Here is an 18,287-nt window from a genome sequence, read left to right as displayed (position 1 = left end):
AAACTGACCCTTTAAAGGAATGAAGTCACACAATAACAGACAAACTAACCAATCAAGGCAGTGACAGATCAGCAACTCCTTGTGTTTTGTGAGGTAAAATGACTGTTTTATCAATGGAGTTTGACTGATTTGGAGAAAGAGATATTTGGCTTGTATAACAGTGGTTTCCCACCAGAAAAGGCTGTCTGATGGTAAGATAAAGTAAAAATATTAAAATATAGCACACACTTAAACTAATTAGATGTTTTTAAGTGCTTAATAAGTTGCAGCACTCCATACCGGGGGTGTGTCAACTACCATCAACTGTTGGTCAGACACTGACTATCTGAAGTATGTCTTTAATTGCATCAAACCAGGTTGTAATAAAAATCTCAGAAAGACTAATAAAGTTCAAGCCTTTATTCAAAACTCATGAGGCAGTGTTGGCTCATTACACAGGCACATTGGCAACAATACTTAAAACACACCCAGCAGGATCCCAGTATGTTAAACATCAGTGGCTGAACTTGAAGAATTTCATTTTTTTAAACCATTTCTTTTACCATCAGTGAATAAGTGGTCATCATACAAACCCTGAAGTGCTCCAGTACATAAATAATATAAATATATAAATAAATATCAAGAACTCAGTGCAAGGCAAACGAAACTTTTGCAACATCAATCCACTGCATATTATGCATGAGTGGGATATATGGAACAACATTAACTCATTTTTACAGCTACTTCCAGTCATTTAAATGGTGACTGCTGAAGAGGAGAGACAGCCACAGAAAAGCTCTGTCAGTACTAAGAGGGTTGTTGCAAAACTGCTGAGACGGTGTGACGCTCTACTCCTTGCTGATCCAGTCCATGGAGGCGTCGTACGTGGACCCACATGACGACTCATCCCCTGACAGACAGAGAGGATGGAAAAATGGAGTTTAGTACAAGTGAGCTGTCCTGTGAGCTGTCCTGTATCCTGTCAGAACTGTTTTGAATTTAAGAGCAGGCTTACTACACCTTTTCCATTCCAAAATTCCACACTTTCTCTGTAAAAAGTTCAGACTACATTTGACAAGTACAAGCAGCTACGTGTTTATTATGTAAATGACTGGTTTTAAATCCAACTGACATGCATGCTACATTCTATGTGTGCTATTATGTTGTCAAATAATTACCAGAAGATTGTAGCTAAGCTCATACAAATCAATAAATCAATGTTATCAGTGGTACTAATTAGTTCCATTTAGTGTAGCAGAGCCTTTACAGTTAGCCTGCATGCACATGAAATAGCAGCATTCTGACTGTTTGACCTGAATGGAACACAACCTTAATTGGTATAAAAAATTATTTAAAACAACTGTATACCTTCAAACTCTACAGTAACAGAAGAAATGTTCATGTATGATTCACAAACAAATGACTTCAGACGAAAAGCAAAAATAATTAGCAGTTCCAATCCAGACTTCTTGGTTGAATTTTCAGGCCATTCTGACCATGCATGCTATTATGTTGCCAAATAATAGTCAGACAATTATAGCTGAGCACTGTAGCTCAAACAAATCGATTACTTCTACGCAGAAAGTTGGACTACTGTCCCATTAAACATCTCTGCTACTTATTATTTCTACATATTTCATTTCATATTCCTTACCCAGAAAAGAAAGTCTGTTTTCTTTTCAGATAATAACTACATCACTGCATAACTGATAAATGTCCAGACAAGCTTTATATTTGGTTATTTGTGATGCTATGTGCTATATATGCAATTCAAAGATATTGCTGCATTGACTTTCAAACTATTTTGGTGTTGGTTGTCTGGATTTGGTTGGTTGTTTGAGTTAGAGGACATTTTAAGTCAGACAGGTATATGCTGAGCAACATAGCACCTCTTGTTCTTTTTCATTCGAGTTTAATGTTTTATTACAAACAGCGTATATTACAGAAGTCTATAAAACACTGCAAAAAACTTGTACTCTAGTGGATTGTTTCTCCAGGCAGACATTAGCAACACAACGTTGAAAAGACATGTAATATCTTATAAAACTGTACTACCAATGTGCTAAAATACTTGACCTTCTTTTCAAACTGAAGGTGGTGTCACAGGGAAAAAGTACTTTGATTTCCAGTTTCACTTTCTAATCCTGCTTTGTGGCATACCTCCCAGGTGTAATCCAGCTAAATCACCTCTACACACAATCCAGACACGAAAGTGAGCTTTGATTCACGCAGCTGCTGCTCGAGGCTGCAGAAGGTATTGTTAAAACTAAAATCCAAGCAGTGATGAGCTCATGAATATGCACAACGCATCAATTATGAATGTCATTCTGTCATTTTGTAGCAAACAAAACATGCACCATAAAAAAAGAAAAATCAATCATCAAGGTTCCAGTCCGGAGCCTCTTAAAGGGATAGTTCACACTATTTGAAGTGGGGTTGTATGAGGTACTTATTCATAGGGAGTGTATCACCTACAGTAGATTGTGGTTGACACCCCGCTGTTAGGAGGAGCAGCAAGAGCACCAGCATGTACGATACACAATGTACTACTGTGGACAGCAGTACAATTTATTTTAGCCACTTAAAAATGGCCCGCAAGGAGCTTTACTTTGCCATCAGACAGATTTTTCTGATGGGAAACCACAGTTATACAAGCCTATTACTGTCCTCCCCAAACCAACCAGACTCCTTTAGCAAAATCAGTAATTTTACCCACAGAACACTGGAGTTGCTGGTCTACCACTGACTCAATCTGTTAGTTTGTTTGCATTATTATGTGTCTTCTGTGTCTTACAATGTTAGTTCAGATTCCCCCTACGAAGGGAAATCAGGAAGGGAACTAATTGAATCTATGATCAACAAATGGTGCACAGATCAGATTAAGACTGCAGAAAAAACTCTGTTTCACCTTTCCCGTAAGTTTTGCAGAGGTGATGCTATGTGACCAAATCACATCATAATCTGAGGTCATAAATTGGTGCTACATCAGTGAATGAGCATGTCCATATTTTACATTGATTTAAAAATGAGATTTTACCCGGCTATGGTTGGAGGAGACTGATACCTACTGGGAACCTCCTCAGCGCAGCAGCAGAAGGGGGAATGCTGCGCCTGGATTTCAGTTTCCTCCACCTTCCTGTAAGAGGCTGCAGCCCTTGGCAGGGTGATCTCCAGTCTCAGCGTGGAGTTGCACGGGTGTGGAAAGGTGGGGTCTGGGAACCTGGAGCTGCGGTGACAGAGGGCACAGGGAACCAGAAAGGCTGAGGGCCCGCGTGGAATATGAACCTGGTCTTGGTTGCCGTACTGCCGCTGGGCACCGCTGTGGTGCGCTGACCGCTCTCGCTTCCACACGAAGTGAGAGGGCACAATGGCCATCACCTGCAGGACAGAGATAGGGAGACACAGACCTGGAAATAAGTAAATACAGCTCCAACTTCTGGCATGAAACCAAAGCAATAGAAACTGCACTGTGCAGCAAAAACATGAGAAACACATTTATCAGTCTCCTCAGGCAGTCATACTCGTGTGTGTGTGTGTGTGTGTGTGTGTGTGTGCGCACCTTTTCGCAACAGCGCCTGCTGACAGCAGCTCTGTACTCGATGCGAGCCCACAGCTTGTCTCGCTGCTTCAGGAAACGGGGAAACTGCTTCCTCCACTTCTTGCCCAGTGCCCACGGAAAAATCTCATACTTACGGTCCTCCTCATCCTCCTCCATGGTGTTGGCAAGGTACCTAATGATGGAGCACATGAGCGAGGGTTTAGGGTTTCACTTTCACCTCGGTGGCACACGAGGTTCATTCAGTCAGAATCAGCAGAATTTTGATTTCTTTTCTTCAAACTCACAGTGCGATGAATAAATTCTTCCTGGTGTATTCAGCGGAAGTGAAGCGGGCCCTTTTGAAGTACACAAAGGTCATGGCTAGGAGGTACTGATGAATAAGGGAGAAAAGTTGGAGTTATTAATAATAAGCAACATAAAGCTTTAGAGATTCTGTCACTTCCACCAAAATATATAACTAAGAGTTACTTGACTGGCAGCCCACTCAACAATTAATCAAAATTTAACTAAAATATCACTGCTTTTATTTAAAAATGTGGAAAATGTGTGTCAAAATACCATTTTAAATTAAAGAGATATTCTGGTCGACACATCATTTTCTACAGACTTAGGAAAACATCTTTGTGTGGTGCAGATCCCTGCAAAAACGACACTACAATCATTTTAATGTGATTATTAATCAAAATGACAATAATTAGGTAAAGATGATCCTTGCCTCTAATATCAATAATCATACTGCAATTGCAATATCAGTCAAAATAAGCACAGTTTTATTTTCTTTACCAACATTGTTCAGCCCTCAGGAGCAACGTCTGAGTGACCCAGTGTACATTAATCTGATAAATGACAAAATAAGTGAACTGCATGCTGTAAAGAAGCAGTTAACGAGTGAATCATCTCGCCTTCGTCTCATCTCTGTTGAGTTGTACATGCATGGTACCGCTGGGGCAAGATGTTTACAGATGTAGCAACACAGCAAATCATATCTTTCACAAATCAACATTTTCTCATGTGAGTTGTGACCATGCTTAGTAGCTTTTCAAAACAACTGGCTGTTGACAGTCACAAGTAGAAAAGCGCTCTATTGACAATATGTCTCTCAACTCTGAAATGTAAAATTGACAATGAAAACTGTCTGTTTGACCCTGCCTGGACTAGCAAGCACAGGTCTCATTAATTTAATATTTTCCATCATAAACGAAAAATCAAAAAGGCCATATGTCATTTTGGCAAATTAAAACACTGATGGTGATCTACTGTAATGAGTGTAATCCCAAACTCACTGCAGGGGGATCAGAGTCAGAAACAGTTTTGTTGCCAAGTAGGTTTTCACTTACAAGGAACACGAAATAAATAAAAATATAAAGACAGTAGAAACAATATTTACAGGTGAGACTGTTATTTAAATAGTTGAAGAATAGATATGATAAAAGTTGGAGAGAAAGAGTGATAGAGAAGCCACCTACCACACACCTGGGTGTCTGAGCACAGCACAACAGGAGGTGAAGGGAGACAGAAGCCCTTTTTGCACAAAGATTGCACAGTGTCACTGGAACAGATGTTTGTATTTTCACACTGAATCCAGCAACACTATTAGAAATCTGCAACATTTCATACAGTGTCCCTTGTTGCAATACAATATATTTGAATTTCCTTTTCCCTGACAGTCTCAATCGGTCACTAAATTTGTCGTTAGTTTCTTTTTAGAAATATAAGATTCTATGATAGTCTGAAAAGATGATGTGGTTGATAAACGAGGTGGAAAAAAAAGACCATCTGTGTCTCTTTTCATCTTTTCTCTCCATGCCCTTATAAATACAAAATCTGTCAGTTTGTTCTGTATATTAAATGTTACTGTGGTCAGGTTGGTTTTGAAAAAAGTTATTAAATAAGCTATGCATCATTATCATTAAAATATGTAACACAGGACGATGGGCAAAAATGGACAGGAATTTTTACGACCCTGTCCGTCAGAATGCCAGGTAACGAAAAAGTCTAACACAACCGCTGCCGATAAGTACTTGTAGTAAAATTATTATCACCATCTAAAACACCCAGTTATTGCGTTTCATTTACAACAAGTGTGCTGTGATAGTTAAAGAATATTAACCACATGAAGAAACACCAAACTTGCTGTATAAAGTTTCCCAGGAGAAGGACATTAAAGTGAAGAGTATGTTTGCATCTTAGGATCACAGCCATGATTTGATAACTGATTAATCATTTTGAATCATTTTTTAATAAAAAAAAAAAAAAAAGTCAAAATTCTCTCATTTCAGATTCTGGTTTCCTTATTCCTTTCTTTACAGATTTCACCATTTTCAGACATGTCATTGACCAAACAACTAATCGATAAAGAAAATAGAAAATAATCGACCGATTAATTGATGATTAAAATAATCATTAGTTGCAGCCCTAAAAATATTATATCAGGCTTAACTTGGATTATGTTACTGACCACATTTTTTTTAAACAGGTAATTAGTAACTGCATTGGAATATATCTTTAAAGTAACCTTCCCAACCCAAGTGATCAAATCATAACAAAATTCAAACTAGTGTGACATCTACTATTAAAATGTGCTCCTGTCTGACACATCAACTCTTCACAGGGTCAGGCTGAAAATGTCTGTTGCATCGACTCAACTGGCCCAAATGAATTTTGAATAGTCCTGATTTACCTTGTCAGTAATTTTATAGCAACAGTCCATCCACAAAAAGTCCTGGATCAGGTCATCATCTGTAACCAAACACAATCATTTCATATCAGATGCCAAATTTTTTAAAATACGAGTCATCACTTTGATACTACTTAGATAAAACATGATTTTTGTTGAGACTATATATTTACCAAAAAGTCTTAGGAATGATGTCATTTCCTGCCACTTGATAACAATAGTCGGTGGCACCGTCATTTTGGCAAAACAGGTCTCATCCTGATGCTGGCTCTGCTGGCTCTGCCCTGCTGGAGCCTGGGCTTCTTGGCGGTTGGCTCTTCTGAGACGGACACCTCTTCTAATCTGGAGGGAGTGTGCGCTGTTTGGTTTGACGCGGACAGTTACTGAGGGGGGAGTCTGACACCACCTGTTTGTATGCTTCATCATGCTTCAGTTTAGATCATCTGTGGCGAAGAGGTCTACGGTGTGTCCTGAGAAGAAAAGGAGGAGAGTGTGAGGTTAAAACATGTACAAATAACATGAATATTTAGTTAGCTGCAAGCCCAAAGTTAGTTTCCTTCACATTGTTTGTGAAGACACCACTAAAGGGACAGTTCAGATCGTAGTTCAGCAGAATGTGATTATCATCAGTGCAGTTTTGCTAAAACTTGCTGAAAATGTTCAAAAAGTATTGATACACAAACTGGAAGAATTTCGGTGAGTTTTACTTTGAAAACCTCTCAACAATTTGAAATGGCATCATGTCCTTTGCAACATCTATGTTTTTATAGACTCTTTTACAGCCGATGTCATCAAAAAGCTGCACACACTTTTTGACAACAGATGTAGCAGTTTCCACCTGTCATCCAGACAGCTGCAAATGTCAAAATGTCTGGTTGTTGCGTATACGATACATCAGTTAAGTTTAACAGAATTCCAAAAGGATCACAACGGTTTCAGAGCAATCAGTGGCGGCTGTGGCTGCAAGCTATTAAACTTGTTGACTTGACTGAGGACGCGATCAAAACTGCTCGTGTTTGCAGCAGCCCATTGACAAGCCGTTGAGGTCCGCTATACTTCTGTTGCCAAAGTGCCCCGCAGCTTGCTCATTGTCTACAAACTGTAAAAGGGTCTCTTTATCCAAAACAAACCCACATTAAGTGTCTTTCAAAATGCAGTAATTAAACAGGGTTTTAATGACGATTAAAATTGTCACACAGCTGAAAACAGGGCTGTCTCTCTGACAACATGAAAAGTTGAATTTTTAGAGACATGGTTCTCACAGGGCAGCAACACGACAAATATATGATGATCTTATAGAATATGATGTACTCCTGTAGGTTAAATTACCCAACAGTATATAAAGTAGTTCAAATTAGCTCAACCTTAAATGTCTACGGCAGTAAACAATACCATTAATGTAGCAGGAATATTCATTAAAACACATCAGCTACAATAATAAAATACTGACAGGGATCATTTTACTGCACAATGGATACTATTACTTTTCATACTTAAAGTACATTTCACTGACAACACAAACTTTTACTTAAGTAGGGTTTTGGATGCAGGGTTTTTATATGTAGTGGAGTGCCTTCAAAGTGTCGTACTTTTACTGAGCTAAAGTATCTTCTTCTACCACTCAAATAGTAAACTAACATTAGCTTCCAGCTTGGAAGAAGGTAACTTCTGTCAAGTTATTTCATTGAGTGTACTTTCCAACAAGCTCTGGCGCCATACATTTGGCAAACAGGTCTTAAAGTTACACAGGTTAACTTTAATACAAACGACAGTAACTGCTGTTGTAGTGAAAGTTAAAAACGTCGTCATTAAACGCGTCCTCACCTCCGCAGATCTCCCTTTGACTGCAATGAATGCAGTAGAGTTGAGCAAATACCTGGAAAAATCGATCAAAAGTTGACAAATTTCAGGGTTAACACCTGTATCAGTGATACAGCCGGACAGAACTTCATACCGCTAAAAGCTTAAATTAATAATGTAAGTCAGAACGGGAGGGAATATTGACAGTTACCACGTTTAAAGAGCTAAAACTGAGAATATTGCAGTTATCAGTCGCTACACGGCACTGACAAGAGAAAACGCGGGAAGCTTGGGGTCATGTCTAGAAGGGTAACCTAGATTTTTGAAACTCTCGCGAGATTTGCACATGTTGCTCGTTCATTGCGCACGCTGTACAAACGGATTTGTCCTTAACCCAGCCCCAATTATTGATAATGGGGGTTGTTAAGGGAACGATCATGACTTGAGTTTAGGTGGTAATGGCGTATGATGATGTATCTCGCGAGACCTTTCGCGGCTTTGGGGTTCTCTTAAAGACGCGACCAGGATCCGCGCCAATCACTCAGCAGTACACCTGCACGCGGAGACGCAGACCAATCAGGTCAGTCTTTTCTTCTTCGTCGAGCAATGGGGAACCGCCCCTCTATCTGCAGACTGTATTTAAAATCGAAATATTCACATGTATAACTACATCCACCGTTATGGGCGTTTCCGTAATAAAGTAAGTTCAAAGAAAGCAGTTATTTCACAGCTGTTTTGTTTGACAATAGAAAAAAACTGACAGCACTCTGTGGGTAGTTTCGTCTCTTATTCCAATCCAAGCAATGACAAAACAGTGAAAGCTGCAGAGATCCTTTTTCATTCTTTTTAACAATACAACCAATCACAACAAAGTTGCACCTGGCTTTCGTTCTCCTTTCCTCCAGAGGCAGAGTTTCTGATTTATCTGTGCGAGAGCAAAAAGATAAAGACTTCTCACAGGAAGGAGAATACTTTGATTTAATGGGCTCTGCACACCGAAGGTCAAGCTGGCCTCTGAGCTGATCCGCACACAGAAGAGGAGATAACGCTTCAGCATAATAGGGGAGACTGGGGACGTTTGAAACACTTATGAAAAGGTCTTAACAAGACCAACCAAATCTTTATATATTAAAGTTATATCTGTTTGATAATTGCCCACATTATATAGAGATGATTACAACATAGCGTTCACAATATATATTTGAAAGGAAGACCCCAGTCCTGGAGGACAGTTGCAAGTCATTAAAAATACATTATATTTTGGTAATTATTTTTTCCTTTTGATCTAAATAAGCTATCATTCTGAAAATAAGTATCGTTTAACAATAATATTACAGCATTATGTATTTAGTTAGTATTTATTAAGTAGCAGTTCTTAACTTTTGTTTAAATGTGTATAACATAGGCATATCTCGAGGTCAGTTGTTTCAGATGCTATTCAATTGCTCTGTATTTCAATGTGAAACAGAAAGAATTAAACACTTTGCAATGCCATTAACTTTTATTAAACATATATTTATTGTACGTTCCTGTAACAATGACTAGTTTACATTGAAAAATACTGCTGTGTGGTCTGTTTCAATATGGCTGTTAGCTTGGAAGTTGTAACAACTTGCTGCAACCGTCCCTAGCCACCAGCCATCACAGAACATCATGTGCTAGCAAGACACACCGACATTGTCACCAGAAGTCAACAAAACAATAATTCAAACTCAGTAAGTTTCAAACTCATGAAAAAATCACTTTCATACCTTGAAAAGAAGCTTTTGTCAATATATGCAGCAGTAGATGTTGAATATGTCTTTTGTCTTCCTGCTGGGGGAGACGATCTGACTGAGCATGTGCAGTGTGAGTGTCATCACTCCCGCATGTTGCTGTTACCTGTTGTAACTGTCTCTTGTTGCAGCTGTTCCCAGTCTAACCTATATAGGTAATAAATAAATATGTGAAGCAAACTTAAAAATAATACAGAAGTTAATACTGAATTTCCACCACAACAAATTTAAATAACACTCAGATTAAGATAAAACTAATGAAGAAGAAATGGATGAAATTGCTCAAGATCAGTATTTTCACTACTAAAACTGATATGTTTGACTGAATACATTGTTGTGTCATTCACAATAAACAATAAACCAACAGATGTTCATAACAATCAATTTGTGTTATTTTCAATCACCTATAAGGCTTAAGTATTATATGGAAGAACAGGCCAGACAGGCCACAGGGAACTGTGAATATTTGATCTGTGTACCAACTGAGCAGAATTTCAAATAGAAGGAGAGCAGCGGGAGCCTAATATGTGAAAATGGGGGTTAATACCAGCTTGTTCTTTTAATTATTAGGTCTTTTGCAGAACAACAATGCATTAAATGGTGACATGACTGAGATTACAGAGAAAATTAAAACAAACAGACCAAAGGAAAATTAATTTATATAAGAATATAAGAACAAAACAAGGTAAAAATACAAATGCAAAACACTTATAGTAGTTTAAGTAAGTGTAGCTTGATAACATGCTGAGGCATGGTTAAGTTCTAGTGAACCTGTATTCAAGCTGTGATACGAGTCAGGTGTGAGACCAGAAGTCAAGGGCACGTTGTGATTGGATTGCTAAGCCTCTGTCATACTGAACACATTCAGTTTTATGTTCTATGTACCCTAAGATAGAGATGCACAAGCAGAAATAGGTCTTCAAGAGCAAACCAAATGAGGGGATTCTGAATATTGTATATGCAAAAATAAATGAATATATGCCTGTGACAAAAGCCTTCATCACATTTTAGTTAAGTGTGAAATGTTAAGCTCAGCCTACATTCTAAATATATTTATCTATTTTAAATAAGATTTTTCCTGATTGTGTGTTGTCATTTCATCTTGTTTTGTTCTTGACAGAACTTAAAAGTCAAACCTATAAAAGGAAAGATTAGGCCACTATAGTTTTATTTCAGTGCCGGCTACAGAGAGGCAGAGGCACTTCAAGTTATTTTAAAGCTTGTCTCACTGTTCCCGTGAACCGACGCTAGATATAGAAGTTCAAAGGAGATCAGCAAATCACCAGAATAACTTGCAACTGTATAACAAGGACATTTAAGCCTAATTTTAGATATGATGTCAAATGAAAACATCATTATTATTATTAAAAGTACAAATTTCTATATAATGTATATTATCCATGTATCTGTATATCACCGTTGCTAGAGTAATAGTTGATATAAAACTATTTGTGCATGTTATTTGCATATAATTGAATATGTAATTGAGAGGAAACACTGTCACCTTTTTTTAAAAACAAGATTGATGTTTTTCTTTTTTCAGTGGAAGTGGCCGTATGACTAAAAGGGGAGATATTGTTTTGCAGGCTATAAATAGCCACCTGAGTCCTGCCCGCATTACCCAAATGAGCTTATGGTCTTACAAGTAGGTGAGTTTTATATGCTTTAACGTGACATATGTGCACGCTGAGGAGTTCACTGAAAGCCTTACTAATCCTCTCAGCTGCTTGTCCTTTTGTAAGGTACAGGAGGATGTGTTTCAGAGCTCGATCCAAGCAAATTCTTCTTAAAATGATCATCAATCTGTGGATTTATTTTGTCAATCTATGACAGGTGGGAGAGACTTTTAAAATGGATTTATCAATATTTTGTTTTGGTAACATCCTCATGGAAAGGGATCTGATCAGACTCAACAACCTCAGCCAGCTGAAAATGACAGATACAGCAGGTGGCTAAGGACTTTGGCTGTTCTTTGCACAACTCTCTGCTCTGCTGTGTTGCTTCCACTTAGAAGACACAAAAATCTGCTTGGATTTGAAAACATTGGAAATGGGCTGCTCACCATCCAAAGGAAACAATTTTGGGATTCTGGGTCCCACGAGGACGGGGAGAATGCTTCCCCCTGCGCCTCAAGAAAGCCCAAGAGATCCCCACTTTGAAAATGGAGTGAATTCAGCTGGATCGACAGATGGGGATACAAAGGAGAGGAAGGCAGTCGGACCAACACAGGTATTTCAGAAAGAAGCTCATATGACACCGCAAAAAAAGAGACCTGTGACTGAGCTCGCCCCTGAAGCAGTAAACATGGATAAATTGGGTTGTCAAGGATTGGACAACAACACGACTTCGCAGAGGAAAGAGAAAAATGTTGACAAGCAGGATGTGACAGAAAAGAAGCCTGGCAGAAAACCAAAGAAAAATACAAGAGGTATTAAGACAATAAAAAAGAAAGACAAGGACAAAGACAAACCACCCACAGAGCAGAAAGTGGATTTCCCAGAACCTCTGGTAAAAGCTCACCAAGCTGCTTATGCCTTTTTGAACCCTAGTATAAACAAATATGATGTTCTACTCGGACTTTTGGAGCAAGCAACCCAAACACAGGTTTCTGTGCAGCCTATGGTTGCTTTTATGGCTCTACGCTATGAGGAAATAATTCAGGGACTGGAAGAGATGGCAGATGAGGGAGAAAAAGTTTTAAAAGAAAATGGAGAACATCTTGCTTGGCCAAGTCAAATGAAAAACCTCTCATCTTCTCCACCTCTGAAGTCTGGCTCTGCTAATTTTGAGGCCCCACCGGATTTGTTGCAGCAGCTGCTTCAATATACCACACAGAGAATGCGAAACGTGAGCCAGACTGTCGGTGGAATTGGGGACTCTGCTTTGGAAGAGGCAGTGGAATACTTTGCCTCTGTCTCAGAACTTTTAGAGGAGAAACTAAAAGTCAAACGTGCAGTAGAGACTAGGTTAATGCAGCTCTTATCTCGTATTGAAATGGCCTCTCTGCGCAAGCCTGGGCCAGAGGATTCTGCTCTCTTTAGTGAGGACAGCGGTATTGGGGCTGAAAGTGAATCCCTTGCCGGATCTGAAAGACGCCACAGACGAGAGAGTTGCGAGTCTACTGGAACGAATAGAACTACTCCTGTCAGTCCTATGGGATATATGTCCAAGACCATTAGGCGAGGAGTGTCAAGGGAAAAGCTTGCAAGCAAAATGAGTCCAAGTGTTTCTCTCACCTCACTCAACTCACTAGGTTCTACTTGTACCATAATGGCTAATGACCATAGAGACTCATTGTTAGGATCAGTCTCCTTAGATGATGGGGAGGAAGATGATGATGATGATGAGATGGACAGAGGCATGAGTGTTGCCCATGTGGGGTTTATACAGCGATCAAACTCTTCACCTGTAAACAGTGAACAACTCCCACATCGCCTACCCAATAAACGCATAGAGAATCCTCAAAATGTAGAAATGACTCTCAAAATGAAAAGTGCTATAAGTGGTAAAATACAGTTTGTCCCATCACAGAACTCTAGTGCCAAAACAAAGGCAGCTGGCAGCCCAAAAACCAGTAGACGCCAGTGGACGGACGAAGAGGTACGATCTCCAAAGAGGCCTCAAATGGCAGCACCTGTTCGGAAGGCAGTGGTAAAAAAGACCCCAGTGGCTATGGAGCGACGTTCCCGGTCAGCAGAATCCATCCGGAGCAAAAGTGAAGATTCAACTTTGCTTGAACTAGACAGAACCCAGAAGGATTTAAACCAGAGGTTGCAGAGGATGAGTAAAAGCAAGGCAGGTGGAAATGTGAAGGCTGCTTCACCCAAACAAAATCAAGGTACCTCACCAGCACAATCTCCAGCAATAAATCGCAAACACGCTTCAGCAGAGAAGAAGAGTAGTCCTCAACCACTTCGCAAAGATAAAGCAGTCCTCTCAAAGAACAACAATAAAAATCAAGAGTTAACCAGCGATGTGGAAGAAGATAAATTGAAGGACAAGAAAACATCAACAGGACCTATTAAAGCCACCCCTCCCCCAAGCCCTCCTTTATCACCACGACCATCTTCCCGCCTTTACAGAGGCCGGAACTCGGTCAAAAAACTGATTGATACTTTCAGTCAAGGAATAGAGGAACTAGATGGTCCTCAAGTTCTGGGGCCTCTCAAAGGAGTACGCAAGTGTGGTGTTCCTGTGTTACCTGGTTTAGGAAATGTAGAAGCTGTGCTTAGCACTGGAATAACCAGTTGCAGACCAGAATCTTGTATATCTGAGAAAGCTGATGATTTTGATCTCGATAATCTTCCTCCTCCTCCACTTGAAGTATTACTGGACAATTCTTTTGAAGGTGCCCGGAGTATTTCAACTGGTGTAACAGATGAGGGGGCTGCAAAAGCCAGAAAATCACCTGGGTTAAAAAGGGCTGCAGTATCGCAACGCCTGAGGGCCTCAGTTCAGTCAGTGTCAGTGCTGCCAAGTAAAGGAGGACTGCCACAAGCTTCCAAGGTTATTTCTCTTACTAGAGTGGATCAAAAAGATACATCTGCTTCGTCAAAAGTCAGCCCATCAGATGTTAAACTGGAGGAAGACCCAGGACAGGAAAATGATTCCTTGTACCAGCAAGCCAGAAAGATCATACATCTAAGACACTCTTCAGAGTCAGAGAGATCCTCAATAAGCAATTTAGCAACAAATCCATCTTCCAGTCAAGAAGAATCAGCAGACATGCAAGATGGTTGCAACCTTTCAGTGCCTGGACCTAACACCACAGTGTCTATAGTGCCTCCTCCTTCAGTAGTCAGTAGCCAACCACCAGCCACCCCACCCACGTCTAGGGGCCGAATGCTACCATCCACACCTTCTACACCAAGCAGTCTACATCGAAGGCTCCCCAGTCCCCACAACTTCAAAAGGCAACCTAGTCCGACCACTTCAGCAAGCCCCCCTGTTAACAGGCAACTCCCCACACCACCAGCTGTCCAGAGGAGGCTCCCTAGCCCACCTGTTGCAAAGCAGAACATTCTAAACTCAAATTCACCCTCCTCCTACCCTTTCAAAGCACCATCTCCACCAGCCTCGCCAAAAGTGCAAAGATGGTCCAGGGAGAGCAGCAGTGAAGACTCATCCAGCGCTCGGATGTTCACGAATGCACGCTCAGTCTTCTGCCCTGTGTCTCCATCCCTGTTTGAGGCTCAGCCTTGTCCAGTTCCCCAGCCCCCTCAAGCATGGACCGCTACTGGGGTCTCTTTTCTCTCACGTCCTTGGGCGAGTCGTGGGAGGTTTCCTGTATCTGTTCAAGGACCTCGACCTTTCATCCGACGTAGCCATTCAGACCGAAGGCCAAGTCTAAACCTGCCACCAAGATCACCAGGCATCTCAGTGGCTGAGACTTGTGGAAGTGAGCCAGCAATACATTCACAGGGGTGAGTGTTAACCATGTTTCTTTGATTGGCTTTGCATGCACACTAGCATCCAGGGATTTCTGGAGTACCCGGGTTATGTTTTGCCCACCTAAACAGCTTATCCCAGTTTCAGAAACTTGGATATTCTACCAAGAGTACCCCAATAGAAACCAGGATACAGTGGTACCTTACCCAGGTTTCTGAACCATCTCAGGGGTATAAATAACAACGTTTCTCACGTTCCATGTAAATACCATATCCTGAATAACATCAAAACTAGGATATGGCTCAAGACCAGTATACTCGTGTGCATGTAAACACAATCTTTTTTTACACAGTAAATCAGTAACTGTGGCTTTTCATTCAATCTTTGGTAAAGGTCTATCTTACAGGTACAGGTAACAGTGAGTAGAGTAGTGTCAAAAAGTCCCCCCAAAAAAACCTTTTAATATAGAAGACAGAAAATAGAGGACAGTAGGTTGGTTGAGTTTACAAGAGGCAGTTAATATGCAAAAAAATAGATTTTTATTTTATTCTGGGATTGGGACGAGGCAGTAGTATTTGTAGGTTTGTTGACTATATATATCCTCCATGAGCAATTACCAAGTGTGACACTTTTATTACCAAATTAAATAAATCTTTAGTCATATGTAATTATATAAGACTTACATAAATATCATCAGTATCAACCCTTTCTGCAATTAACTTTGAGAGTCTGAGAAAATTCAGCAAAGCCATAATATCATGCCAAGAACATGATTACCTAGTGTACTGTGTATGTACACAATATAATACATCAATACCATGACTACTGATACATGACTGTCTGAAATAAGCAAATGTAGTCGCCTCAAATACAGTATCTTGGCTGAATATCACACGTATTTGAATATTCTGTTTTACCAAATTATTTGATTATCATTCAGTGATCTGATAGCCCAACTTGTCTTTAAAGATGACAGGCTCACAGGATGTAGAGACAGTACTTTAAGGATAAAAGAGAATACATAAACTACAGAGTGTATTACACACTATATAAGCCAATCTTTTCAGTCTCTCTGCATTTAATTCTCTCTAATATGTATTAATCCTGCCGCTTCTGTGTTAAATGCTGCATTAAATTTAAATGTTGAGTTTACCAAGGGCTGTTTGTCACAATAGGTAATAGTGATGCTCCAAAAATGTTATATTAGAAGTGAATGTCTAATTTTAGGAGGCTTTGCACCTGTGCATAATTTCTCCCAGAGAATAACTGAATGAACTTTTACGTCAGTCACTTTACAAGCTTACTGCACCTTAGCGCACCTTACTGCTCTTGTTTATATCTGACACAACCTGCCTGGCCCACTTCCCTAATTGCTAATGACAGTGTTCTCCATTCATTTCTATAGGCTGGATGATGAACCAACCAGGGATGACAAATTATGGGGGAGCCAATCAGACCTCAGAGCTACGCTCCGCTCTGCGTCACACCCGGACCTGTGTGTTGTTGGACAGGCCTTGCACAGAGACTGAGGGGGCCAATGAAGGACCAGCGGGATTATGGATTAGAAGGCTTTACCAAGGACTTAACGTGAGGTTGTTTATTCCACTGGGGAGAGAAGTAGAGCTAATTGTATCCACCATGCTGCTGTAACACACCTCCACAGTGTTTAGAATAAAGTGTGGGAAAACATTTTTTGAATTATTGGACTGCATGCATACTTGTACACATATACTGTCTGTGCATGAACATGCTTTTGAATTTGTATGTGTATACATGTATCTCAGAGAAATACACATTACGACACAGTTTCATGTTTACAATATGGAAATCATCCAACACGTCTTCATAATTGCACTACAGATTGTAGAATGCAGAACTTTCATTTTTTTTCAGTTCAGAGATTACAATATCAAAATTCATATAGTATCTTGGTGGCTCAGTGGTCGAAGGTGTCTTTCTCAATTGTTATGGATTTAAAAAGAGGGAAAATAGTCTGCAAATATTGAAATATGTTAACAAATAATGGAGAAGTGTTGCTCCATCTGTTGTCATGTAATACAAGCTAAAAAATAAGGCCAATTTTAGCTAGTGTTTTGAAAAATATTTTTTTTTTATCAATTGTTTTTTTTTGGTTTCATGTGTCATTTTTACAATTTGTTTTTTAATTAAAAAAACATACAACCATTCATGTCTTTGTATTTCCTATTCATGAAGTTATTTTATTTTCCATTTTATTCATATTAATTGTGTCATTTATTAATAAATGGACTAAATAGTTAATAATTTAGCTAATTAGGATGCTAAATAGCATGTTGGTGAGGAATTTGGGATGCAGCCACTGAACTACAATTTCCATGGAGCAACTTAACAGCTTAACTTTCATTAGACCATTTCAATTAGATGCTTTTATTTTAAACTCCATTTTTCAAACTTTCTGACTTTCTGCGTTGAGTGTTGAGCTGAACTCAACATTACCTTGGTCATGGAGCCTCAAACGACAAAAAAGTTTTCACAAGCTAGTTTCACTCTTCTACTCAGAGATTGTTTTAGCTACGTGTGTAATACTCTCAGGCAAACTACCTACATGTATCTGTTCTCATAAACCACTTTAAGTTTTTCAATAAAGAAAAAAGTCATCAGGGGTTTTAGTAACTAATACTAAAGTACTGTAATTAAGTAGTTTTGTGGGGTACCTGTAACTTAATGAGCAGATTTTCAAGACAGTACTTTTACTTTTACTTTAGTTACTTTTAAAATAATCGAGTACCTTTCATCTGCATTTTAGTAGCCAATAAGCCAATAATAAATCAGATAATAAGCCTATCTGATCACAAACTGGACACTGAAAACCAATTAATTTGACATTTTTTTTGGTTGGTGGAGCTGTTTGTTGAAAAGTGAAACTTAAACTTAGGCTTAAAATGAGGAAAAACGACCAAATATTTTTTAGAAAAATTGAAAATGAGGGGGAAAAAAACGTGTTTAGTATCCTATAAATTATTAATGATTGGTTGTTTGCATTTCCAACAGCTGGTTAAGGAATATACACAAAATTTACAACCAAGTTTAAACTCCTCTTCTTCTGTTTTGTCAGTCGTACATTTGCAAA

At 39.3% G+C, this 18,287-nt stretch overlaps 2 protein-coding genes across 5 annotated transcripts; one reads left to right on the top strand and one right to left on the bottom strand.

Moving 5' to 3' along the window:
• Window positions 1-384: 384 nt before the first annotated feature.
• spdya (speedy/RINGO cell cycle regulator family member A) lies at window positions 385-8,320 on the bottom strand. Of its 4 annotated transcripts, XM_084742571.1 has the most exons (8): window positions 8,227-8,320; window positions 8,040-8,091; window positions 6,389-6,685; window positions 6,219-6,277; window positions 3,823-3,908; window positions 3,539-3,710; window positions 3,048-3,357; window positions 385-889 (listed from the first exon to the last, which is right to left on the bottom strand). In XM_084742571.1, exons 3-8 carry the CDS (start codon window positions 6,639-6,641, stop codon window positions 828-830), a joined length of 942 nt encoding a protein of 313 aa, XP_084598697.1. In that variant the 5' UTR covers window positions 6,642-6,685; window positions 8,040-8,091; window positions 8,227-8,320; the 3' UTR covers window positions 385-827. The 4 variants fall into 4 exon arrangements, with proteins under 4 accessions (XP_084598697.1, XP_084598698.1, XP_084598699.1 ...); XM_084742572.1 differs by lacking the exon at window positions 8,227-8,320 and having other exon boundaries at window positions 3,017-3,357; window positions 8,040-8,214; XM_084742573.1 differs by lacking the exon at window positions 8,227-8,320 and having other exon boundaries at window positions 3,044-3,357; window positions 8,040-8,214.
• Window positions 8,321-11,514: 3,194 nt separating this feature from the next.
• pcare1 (photoreceptor cilium actin regulator 1) lies at window positions 11,515-17,428 on the top strand. The gene is made up of 2 exons (XM_084743211.1): window positions 11,515-15,213; window positions 16,584-17,428. Exons 1-2 carry the CDS (start codon window positions 11,840-11,842, stop codon window positions 16,705-16,707), a joined length of 3,498 nt encoding a protein of 1,165 aa, XP_084599337.1. The 5' UTR covers window positions 11,515-11,839; the 3' UTR covers window positions 16,708-17,428.
• The last annotated feature ends 859 nt before the right edge of the window (window positions 17,429-18,287 follow it).

The sequence above is a fragment of the Lutjanus erythropterus genome, chromosome 18 (assembly GCF_056507025.1).
Source record: "Lutjanus erythropterus isolate fLutEry1 chromosome 18, fLutEry1.hap2, whole genome shotgun sequence".
Lineage (NCBI taxonomy): Eukaryota > Metazoa > Chordata > Actinopteri > Lutjaniformes > Lutjanidae > Lutjanus > Lutjanus erythropterus.
The sequence above is the reverse complement of the archived record's forward strand: the minus strand, read 5'-3'. Positions and strand labels throughout refer to the sequence as shown.

What these genes read in the sequence shown, in the direction of transcription:
- spdya (XM_084742571.1), bottom strand. Translation starts at nt 6,641, where the DNA reads ATGATGAAGCATACAAACAGGTGGTGTCAGACTCCCCCCTCAGTAACT. An exon ending in ATCATTCCTAAGACTTTTTG is followed by an intron (nt 6,278 to 6,388) that starts GTAAATATATAG and finishes GTTTGGTTACAG; the next exon opens with ATGATGACCTGATCCAGGAC. An exon ending in AAGAATTTATTCATCGCACT is followed by an intron (nt 3,711 to 3,822) that starts GTGAGTTTGAAG and finishes CTCCATCATTAG; the next exon opens with GTACCTTGCCAACACCATGG.
- pcare1 (XM_084743211.1), top strand. Translation starts at nt 11,840, where the DNA reads ATGGGCTGCTCACCATCCAAAGGAAACAATTTTGGGATTCTGGGTCCC. An exon ending in CCAGCAATACATTCACAGGG is followed by an intron (nt 15,214 to 16,583) that starts GTGAGTGTTAAC and finishes TCATTTCTATAG; the next exon opens with GCTGGATGATGAACCAACCA.